General features: G+C 31.1%; 2 protein-coding genes across 2 annotated transcripts; one reads left to right on the top strand and one right to left on the bottom strand.

Annotated features, from left to right (window-relative positions):
- Window positions 1-2,162: 2,162 nt before the first annotated feature.
- Window positions 2,163-5,173, bottom strand: LOC126857019 (E3 ubiquitin-protein transferase MAEA). Its single transcript, XM_050606093.1, has 5 exons — window positions 4,809-5,173; window positions 3,979-4,390; window positions 3,383-3,695; window positions 2,858-3,167; window positions 2,163-2,494 (listed from the first exon to the last, which is right to left on the bottom strand). Exons 1-5 carry the CDS (start codon window positions 4,845-4,847, stop codon window positions 2,393-2,395), a joined length of 1,176 nt encoding a protein of 391 aa, XP_050462050.1. The 5' UTR covers window positions 4,848-5,173; the 3' UTR covers window positions 2,163-2,392.
- A 205-nt stretch (window positions 5,174-5,378) lies between these two features.
- LOC126856999 (cleavage and polyadenylation specificity factor subunit 1) lies at window positions 5,379-10,478 on the top strand. Its single transcript, XM_050606055.1, has 7 exons — window positions 5,379-8,125; window positions 8,214-9,062; window positions 9,142-9,294; window positions 9,370-9,546; window positions 9,629-9,902; window positions 10,010-10,139; window positions 10,247-10,478. Exons 1-7 carry the CDS (start codon window positions 5,642-5,644, stop codon window positions 10,431-10,433), a joined length of 4,254 nt encoding a protein of 1,417 aa, XP_050462012.1. The 5' UTR covers window positions 5,379-5,641; the 3' UTR covers window positions 10,434-10,478.
- The last annotated feature ends 309 nt before the right edge of the window (window positions 10,479-10,787 follow it).

Here is a 10,787-nt window from a genome sequence, read left to right as displayed (position 1 = left end):
CATTATACATTATATTGAAACTTAGTGCAGAGTATACCGTGAGAGACGACTCAAACGTCTTTTCATAATTTTATATTTTTCTACAAGAGTTTTACCTTGAGTACATAAACGGAGTGTTTTTAAAATCTTTGGCTAAATTTTATCAAACTGTATTCAATAATTTCGTTTAACTAATCTTATTATTATAAAATTTATTTAATAATTTTATCCATTTTTACTTACCATCTATTCTACTAATTGTATTGGTAAAAAACTATAATATTCCTATAAATTTGCGATTTTGATACGATGTAATATAATTTATCCAAATATTTTGATAACACCCTATATGTATACAATGTGGGATATATTCAGCAAGAGAGCGCGTTTATATATGCATTTTTAATTATTCTAAAATGTAAGCTCTATGACTCATCTATTATCTCTCTTTGTCTAATATTGCACGTAATCCATCTTTCTATTATCTTTGATTGGTTCTATCTACATTCTACTAATCGATAAATATAAAAGGTTTCATTAAAAATGTGTTTGAAACATTTCTTTATTTGCAATACAGTGAAGATTCTAGAAGAAACTTTTACAAATTAGATTAAATCTAGATTTAATACAATAAATTTAATTTTTGTTTAATTCTATAGCTTTGTTTCTATTAAATATAAATAATAATTTATTAATGTATTAAATTTAACAGATTATTATTGTAAATTGTGTCTTTAGAGACACAACTACAAAATAATAAGCAAATTATTTTATATATATAGAATTACTGTATTGCGAATAAAAATTTTTTTTTTATTAATTATTTTATTTAAAAAATCGATGGAATTTCTTACACTTTAATTGTTATCAGATTAACGGAAATAATGATTCTAAAGTAAATTCTGAATTCCTACAAGGACAATCCTCCCTATAAAGCAACAGACAATAAATAATCGAGGGAATTCGATAATCCAATAAAATCGGAAATTCATTGAATTTAAAGAAGAAAAAGAAAAAAATTGATAGAATAGATAGAATATTTTTATATGGATTCTCATAGTCACATGAATAATTTCATTCGAGAAATTGTTTCGCACGTATTATACCGTTCAGATTATAAACGATCCGTATTTACAAAAAATTTACGCATTAATATTATACGCTACATATATAAGATTTAAGTGCGTATTTATTTCCGCACGAAAATGGCATATATCTCTTTAAACAAGTTCATTCTAAGGAGTTTTATCATTTTTATGTCGAAATATAATACACTAATATATTAATTATGTATACAAATCTACAATATATTTACAAAATCGCAGATTTCTCGATTATAAATTTATAAAATGAAATAACTATTCGACAATTTGAAAAGAAATCCATTTTATGCTATTACATATTCTCAATTCTTTCTAAAATTTTAATTTAAAAGATTAAATTCAATCCATTATATTGCTACAATTGTTAATCTTAAAGTTTTTAATATTATATACATTATATAAGTTTTTAATATTATATACTTTGTAACTGTTTTAAAGCATTTCAACATTCGGTAAATAAACATTCTTTTTATTTGACTTTTATTATCTGCGATTTTTGAAAAATATAGATTCTATGAAACATCTTGTATATGTGAAAATTGAAGATTTTGTAAGATAAGAAATGGTTGCGTTTTATGAATAAGTAGATTTATGGAAACAGTTTGAACCGTTCAATTTATTGTAGAAAGAATGTTAAATAAATGAATAAGAACTAATTATCCCTATTGGAAAATATTTAACTAAAAATTATTTTATTAACTCTATTATTATTATATTAAATATTAACATATTTAATTCAATAGTAATATAATAAATGGTAATAATATATATACATATAAAAGAAAAATAAAAACTCACCAAATTTAACATCCATATAAAGCTTACTTTTTAAAGTACCTTATTATAATTAATTGAAAAAAATTTTATAAGATTTTTAATCTTCTGATTCTTATATTACATTAAGTTCCCATAAATATATAATTATGAATAAATTTCATTACATAATTATAAATAAATATATGAATAAACATTTTATTATAATAAAATATATAATTCTTGCTTAAAAAATATTAAGAGTTAATATTTGTTCATAATTTTTAGTTTTATATACAAGATGGATCCAAATAAATCAATCAAAGATATTTCGTAAAAATAAATGTTATTTTATTCCATTAATGCTGTATACAATCACTATTAAATAACAAAGAAAGATTAGAGCTAGAAAAAGACCATTAGAGTATTAAGCATATAGTACAACGTATGTATATATATATATATATATATATATATATATATATATGTGTGTGTGTGTTATTGTTGTGTGTGTGTGTGTGTGTGTGTGTGTGTGTGTATACTCTGTCAATATGAACTTACATAACGAAAACCTTTTCAATCTTTTTATATGGAAATACTTCTTTGGTTTTTGGACAGATTACTGTGCCGTTGTTTTCTTGAGCCATCTTTTCTAATGCCTGTAATAAAAGTTGCAAACACATATGTTATATTTTTTATGTAATATATGTTTAAAATATATATACAAATAATATATATTAATAGATATAATAAATATTAATATATATTAAATTAATATATATTAATATATATTAATATATATTAATAATTCAAAATTTAATACTTTATATTAATGTTCGATTATTTATATTTGGTTATATTATCTTTATATTATAATGTATGCATATAATTTACTACATATATAAATTCTACTTAAATATTCTAATTACTTTGCTACTTTAAAATATTTATATTTTGAAAGCATTAATAATAATTCCTACTTGTTATTTAATTTATTAATATTTCAGAATATTTTCACATACTTGTTCACCATAAACATATCCATTAGGCATCATCATCGGCTGATTATGTTCATTTAATGGTTTTCCACTTATACTACAAACAAGTCGCGATTGTGAGCAATGAGCAAAAGGCAGTGGTGCTGCTAATTCATTTAATGCTTCATTGCAGATTGGACAACTAGGATTTCGGCCTTCCTTATTTGCACTGTAACACTGAGGAGTTTTGAGGGCTGACAAACCAGCCTGCAGAGCTACTGTGAATACACTCTGGCTCGCCAATTGAAATAATCTGTAGTTTTCTTGACGAAATGTTTCAATCAGCTTGTCCCATCTGTAAGTGAATTTTTATAAATTTTTATGTTGATTTATTATAATGTCAAAATTATTTTATTATGCTATATTATCAAATTGTTTGATGAATCTTTATAATTATATGACTCATATAAATCAAACAAGTTTTATCTTTTGAGGAATAAGTTGTTTTGTAATTCTGTATAATAGATTAATCATAATTGTGATGCATATTTATAAGTACCAATTGCAAACCTTTTTTCATCTAATAGATCTTTATAGGGGCTTAAATATGCATGAGCTGGAAATGCCAACTGGCCCATACAACATTGAATTTCTTGCAGCTGATAGTCATCATAATTGGAGAAGTACTTCCGAGCGTGTTTTACTGCGTCCAACCGCCTATCGGTTCGCACTAGTTCGATAAATTCCTGAACGCGCAAATTGAACTCCATTGTGCTACCCAGTTTTCTTAATTTCGAACGATTGTCATGACACCAACCAATACATCTCGCAGTTTCGTGATTGGCCAAAGATTTCTCCACTTCTCTTGATACCATAAACACATCTATAAATGTTAAGAAATATTGATAGATTATATATATTGGAAATTGTTGAGAATTTATATATAAAATTTTAGAAACTTGATTATTATAAGAATGAAAAATAATGAAAAAAAAAAAGAATAAAGCAAATATTTCTTTAAAAATTTCTATTTTTGAGAATATTTTTTTTAATCTATTAAGCCCTGCACCATATAACTTTAAAGATATTAATAGATTATCTTTTAAGAGATAGAGAATATATATTTAAATTATATATATATTAATCAGCCTTATATTAGAAAGTACCAATATTTGTTAAATCTCTGAGCTCGTTACTGTCCGCCAATTTAGTCGCGGTTTTATAATATCCTTTGCGAAGAAAATATTCTACTAGCATTCTGTCTAATCTCTGCCGTCTCCATTGATTTACAGCACTTGGAGAAGTATTAGCATGTTCCTTTAAATGATCCAATCTTCTTTTACAGACCATGCCTGCCTGTAATTCCTCTGCTATGGATTCTTGAGCTTTACGCTTTAAAACTTGAAGCCTTGCAACCACACCACCAAGTAATTTGCTGATTTCTCCAGTTGCCACATAAGATCCATCAGTTTTGAGACTTTTCTCAAGTTCATTAGACACTGCTTGAACATGTGACACTTCTCTATCAAGAGTTTTCTGAGCAGAGCGAAATTTCTTGTTTAGAAGCTCATATGGGACCTATATTTTAAAAGCACATTATCAGATATACATGCAAATTTTGATATATTGTTTTATATATATACAAAAAAATAACTAACAATATTATTAGTGCAAATGTATTGTCTTATATTGGTTCGGAATACAGAATAATATTTATTGTATACAATGATATGTATTTGTAGTTACTCTTACTGTTAATATTTATTCTTATGCTGCTTTAAGAAATTTACTTTTTTATAGATTATCTATTTTTATAAATTTATATTTAGTGTTATTTCTCAAGAAATTTATTTACATATCTATCAAATATATAGGGTATACAAATATGAAACATAGCTAGAATAAACTTTCTAAATGACAAATCAATTCTAAATGATATCTCGCTATTCTACACTATAACAAGAAGAAATTATTAAAATGAGAAAAGAATGCTTACCTTCAATGTAGGATGCTCAAGGCTCTTCACATCTGACATGTTGGGATTATTAATCCAAGATGATTAGCGAGATAAGCGACAAGTAAAAACCCGATGAAGAAAATAATGGAATTAATAATCCGATGGTACGTCAATTATTACGCAGTATAATATCGATGTTTATGTGCAGAATCGGCGGAAAGAATCGACAAAAGGGAATAACATAGGGAGGGATGATTTGAGAGATTCACATCAATTCGCGTTTAATTCTAGTCTCTTAGTCCATTTTTTTGTCACATATGTGTCTTTCAACTTTCAGTGCCTTTGTTTACGCGTAATTTTGGAATAGTTTGGTCTCAGAGAGAGAGAGGACTGAAAACTGAAAGAAGAGAGAAGACTCGTCGATGCTGTTGGTAAAGTGGATATAGCACAGACACACACCAAGTGGCGATTTATCCGACAGTGCCGACAGTAAAAGATGTGGATATATGTTTCCTAAAAGTGAATGTAATGGCGCCACTGTATGAAAAACGTTCCACGAAAAGCCGGTAACTCTCTCAGCTGTTAGCTTCTTTTTAATATCGTGGTATATACAACTGTATATGTCATGTATGTATATTGTGTAAATTGTCGAATTCTTCAATTCGTTAATTTAAGTAAAACTTAAAAACATTCTTCGTTTATATTTTCAATAGAAGACTAGTTGACACTGTGTCGAAAAGTCGGATATCCAACTGGAAGCGTACTAAATCTCGTAAAAAGAATCTAACCTCTAAAAATTTAACCTCTCTTTTCTCCGGAAAAACATGTTTTTTCTGTGACAGTTCGTAACAAATTATTAGCAATACTTTATCATGTATTCCATATGCAAGAATACTCATCCCGCAACGGGGGTCGAGCACGCAATCACATGTCATTTTTTCAATCGGACTGAAAAATGCCTCGTCGTCGCCGGCGCGAATGTCATACGGGTGTTTCGCCTGATCCCGGACATCGATATGACAAGAAGGGAAAAGTATACGGAAACCCGTCCGCCTAAGATGAAGCTGGAATGCTTGGCGCAATACACTTTGCATGGGAATATCATGTCTATGCAGGCTGTTCATCTCATTGGATCGCAGAGGGATTCTCTATTACTTAGCTTTCGCGATGCAAAATTGTCTGTTGTTGAATATGATCAGGATATTCATGATCTGAGGACAGTGTCATTGCATTATTTTGAAGAAGAAGAAATAAAGGATGGGTGGACGAATCATCATCACATACCAATAGTAAGGGTAGATCCTGAAGGAAGATGCGCAATAATGTTAATATATGGCAGAAAACTGGTTGTGCTACCTTTTCGTAAGGATCCCAGCCTCGATGACGGTGACTTGCTCGACAATGCGAAATTAACATCCTCTCACAAGACACCCATATTATCCTCATATATGATAGTATTAAAAACGTTGGAAGAAAAAATGGACAATGTGATAGATTTGCAATTTTTGTATGGGTATTATGAACCTACGCTATTAATTTTGTATGAGCCAGTAAGAACATTTTCAGGACGCATCGCGGTAAGACAGGACACTTGCGCAATGGTTGCTATATCCTTAAACATTCAGCAAAGAGTACATCCTATTATTTGGTCTGTTTCTAATTTACCATTTGATTGTTATCAAGTTGTACCTGTAAAAAAACCACTAGGTGGCACATTAATAATGGCAGTCAACTCTCTTATTTATTTGAATCAAAGCATACCACCTTATGGAGTATCGCTCAATAGTTTAGCAGATACAAGTACCAATTTTCCATTAAAACCACAAGAAGGAGTAAAGATGAGCTTAGAAGGTGCACAGGTCGCATTTATATCTGGGGATCGTTTAGTTATCTCTTTAAAAAGTGGAGAACTTTACGTTTTGTCTCTCTTTGCTGACAGTATGCGATCCGTACGTGGATTTCACTTTGACAAGGCAGCAGCTAGTGTATTAACATCATGCGTATGTATGTGTGAGGACAATTATCTTTTTCTCGGTTCCCGACTCGGTAATTCGTTATTATTACGATTCACCGAGAAGGAACCGGAAACTCTAAAGAATTTGAGTGACAATGAAATCACTATCGAAGAAAACGAAAGCGAGGAAACCCCGGCCAAGAAGGCGAAACAAGACTTTCTCGGTGACTGGATGGCATCGGATGTGTTAGACATTAAAGATCCAGAAGAATTAGAAGTGTATGGAAGCGAAACTCATACATCCATCCAAATCACGTCATATATTTTTGAAGTATGCGATAGTTTATTAAACATTGGACCATGTGGAAATATTTCCATGGGAGAACCAGCCTTCTTGTCAGAGGAATTTCTACATAATCAAGATCCCGATGTTGAACTCGTGACGACGTCCGGATATGGTAAAAACGGCGCGCTTTGTGTGCTGCAACGTTCCATACGTCCTCAAGTTGTGACAACATTTGAATTGCCCGGCTGTGAAGACATGTGGACCGTTATAGGCACCTTAAATAATGATGAACAAATTAAGGCAGAAGCGGAGGGATCTCACGCTTTCTTAATATTGAGTCAAGAAGATTCAACCATGATTCTGCAAACTGGTCAAGAAATTAATGAAGTAGACCAGAGTGGATTCAGCACACAAGGAAGTACAGTATTCGCGGGCAATCTCGGTGCCAATAGATATATTGTGCAAGTTACTCAAATGGGAGTGCGTCTTTTACAAGGCATCGAACAGATCCAACATATGCCCATAGATCTTGGCTGCCCAATTGTGCATGCGAGTTGTGCCGATCCATACGTAACATTACTCTCGGAAGATGGACAAGTGGTATTGTTGACACTTAGAGAAGTAAGGGGCACAGCAAGGCTGCATGCTCAACCTGCCAACTTATTATTTCGTCCTCAGATAGAGGCATTATGCACTTATAGAGATGTAAGCGGAATTTTCACGACGCAATTGTCCGAGAATGTGGACGATGAGCAAGTCGAAGAGGAGCACAATATAGAAGAACCGTCTGTACTCACTAATATCGACAATGAAGATGATCTATTATATGGTGATGCTCCAGCATTCCAAATGCCTGCACCATCATATCAAAAACCATTGGATGGAATCACTAAGAAAGCGCCTTGGTGGCAGAGGCACTTGCAGGAAATTAAACCCACATACTGGCTACTTGTATATAGAGATAGTGGGACATTGGAAATTTACTCCTTACCAGATTTACGACTTTCTTATCTCATTCGTAATTTTGGCTATGGTCAATATGTTCTGCATGACAGTATGGAATCTACGACATTGCAATCAGCACCAGTCAATGAGATCCCCAATCCCGAAATGCAGGTAATATATTTACAAAATATTTAACTATTTAATTTTCTTTTGTAGTAATCATACATTTTGCTATTAAGAAATATATATTTCTCTATAGGTTCGTGAAATTCTGATGGTCGCTTTAGGACACCATGGAAATCGGCCGATGCTCTTAGTACGCCTTGATTCGGAATTGCAAATTTATCAAGCTTATAGATATCCAAAGGGACACCTAAAACTGAGGTTTAAGAAATTGGAACATGGAATAATCCCGGGACGTTTAAGTCCAAAACCGAAGGAAGAGGACATGCCTATGAATGCGAATGAAACTCGCATCTGTATGATGCGTTACTTTAGCAACATTGCCGGATACAATGGTGTATTTATCTGCTGCGATTATCCGCATTGGATATTTTTGACTGGACGCGGTGAATTACGCACGCATCCAATGGGTATCGATGGTCCCATCACGTCTTTCGCCGCTTTTAATAATGTTAATTGCCCACAAGGTTTTCTATATTTTAATAGAAAGGAAGAGTTACGGATATGCGTTTTACCGACACACTTATCGTACGATGCTCCTTGGCCAGTTAGGAAAGTCCCTCTACGATGTACCCCACATTTTGTTACATATCATCTGGAAAGTAAAACCTATTGTGTTATAACAAGCATAGCCGAACCTTTGAAAAGTTATTACAGATTTAATGGCGAAGATAAGGAATTTACAGAAGAAGAGCGTCCAGAGAGATTTCTATATCCATCTCAAGAACAATTTTCCATTGTATTGTTTTCTCCAGTTTCGTGGGAGACTATTCCCAATACAAAAATCGAATTGGAACAATGGGAGCATGTCACGTGCTTAAAGAATGTATCTTTGGCTTATGAAGGAACGAGATCTGGTTTGAAAGGTTACATAGTACTGGGAACAAATTATAATTACGGCGAAGATATCACAAGTAGAGGACGCGTGAGTTCTACAAATAAAAAAAATCTTCTCAAATCTTATCAACTGACTATTTTTATATTTTTTTCTTTTTAATTTTCAGATACTTATATTTGACATAATTGAAGTAGTACCTGAACCTGGCCAGCCATTGACCAAAAATAGATTTAAACAAATTTATGCGAAGGAACAAAAGGGACCTATAACTGCTATAACTCAAGTATCAGGATTTTTAGTCTCAGCTGTTGGTCAAAAGGTATTTTTGTTTATTTTCAGAAGAACTTTGTGGCTATTGTGAACAATATTAAAGATTTATGCTGTTTTATTGCAGATCTATATTTGGCAGTTGAAAGACAACGATCTCGTTGGAGTAGCTTTTATCGACACTCAAATTTATATTCATCAGATGCTAAGTATCAAAAGTCTTATTCTGATAGCTGATGTTTATAAATCAATTAGTTTATTAAGATTTCAAGAAGAATATAGGACACTCTCCCTTGTTAGTAGAGTAAGTAGTAATACATTAATTTCAAAAAAATATTAACTATATTATATTAAGTTATACAATTTATAATGTATTTTTATTATAGGATTTTAGACCTGCAGAAGTGTATACAATAGAGTATTTAATTGATAACACAAATTTAGGCTTTTTTGTGGCTGATGGAGAAAGCAATCTAGCTTTATTTATGTATCAGCCAGAGTCGAGAGAAAGTCTGGGAGGCCAAAAATTAATTAGAAAGGCAGATTTTCATCTAGGTCAGAAGGTGAATACTTTTTTCCGCATTAAATGTAGGGTCACTGATCCTGCGAATGATAAGAAGCACTTTTCCGGTGCTGACAAAAGACATGTGACTATGTATGGTAAGTCAAAATACATGAGATTATAAATAATATGTGATCTATTCATATTTTTTAAATAATTTATAAATAAAGTCTATTTTTTGCATGTATTTTTTTATACTTTATAGCAACATTAGATGGTAGTCTTGGTTACATTCTGCCAGTACCGGAAAAAACATATCGAAGATTGCTTATGTTACAAAATGTGCTGGTGACGCATATCTGTCATATTGCAGGCTTGAATCCAAAATCATATCGGCAAGTATCAATTATAATTACTAAGATTATATATTTATAATTATTTAATTTGATCAGTGTAATAGAAATATTGCTAACATAAATAATTTTTTTTTTTTTTTATTTAGGACGTATAAAAGTTATATACGAAATCAGGGTAATCCAGCAAGAGGTATTATTGATGGTGATTTGGTCTGGCGTTATCTTCTTTTGCCGAACAACGAAAAAGCAGACGTAGCTAAAAAAATTGGAACGCGCGTTCAGGAAATCATCGAAGATATTACTGAAATTGATCGACAAACGGCGCATTTCTAATTATAGCTGTATTATAATCAATAAAGCTTTTGTTATAATTTTATATTACCTGAAAATCTCATACATTATAAACTTTGCTTGCACTATCATTGAATGCTAAATGCATACAATAGTATGTATGCCTTGAAATTATCACAGCATTCTTACAATTGTTTAATACATTGCATTTATATTATATCAAATTAAATTATCATTGAACTTAAATTTTTGATACTTGAATATGAAAGAATAGTTATAATTTTTATTTTTATATTTTACAAGAGAAATTGATACTATTTTATGATAAGCCGAATCACGACGAGTTGACAATTTAGTTTATTTATTATTTGTGCATAATCAAACTAAAAGTAATAG

The sequence above is a fragment of the Cataglyphis hispanica genome, chromosome 20 (genome assembly GCF_021464435.1).
Source record: "Cataglyphis hispanica isolate Lineage 1 chromosome 20, ULB_Chis1_1.0, whole genome shotgun sequence".
Taxonomy (NCBI): domain Eukaryota; kingdom Metazoa; phylum Arthropoda; class Insecta; order Hymenoptera; family Formicidae; genus Cataglyphis; species Cataglyphis hispanica.
This window is presented reverse-complemented; position numbering and strand designations above follow the sequence as displayed.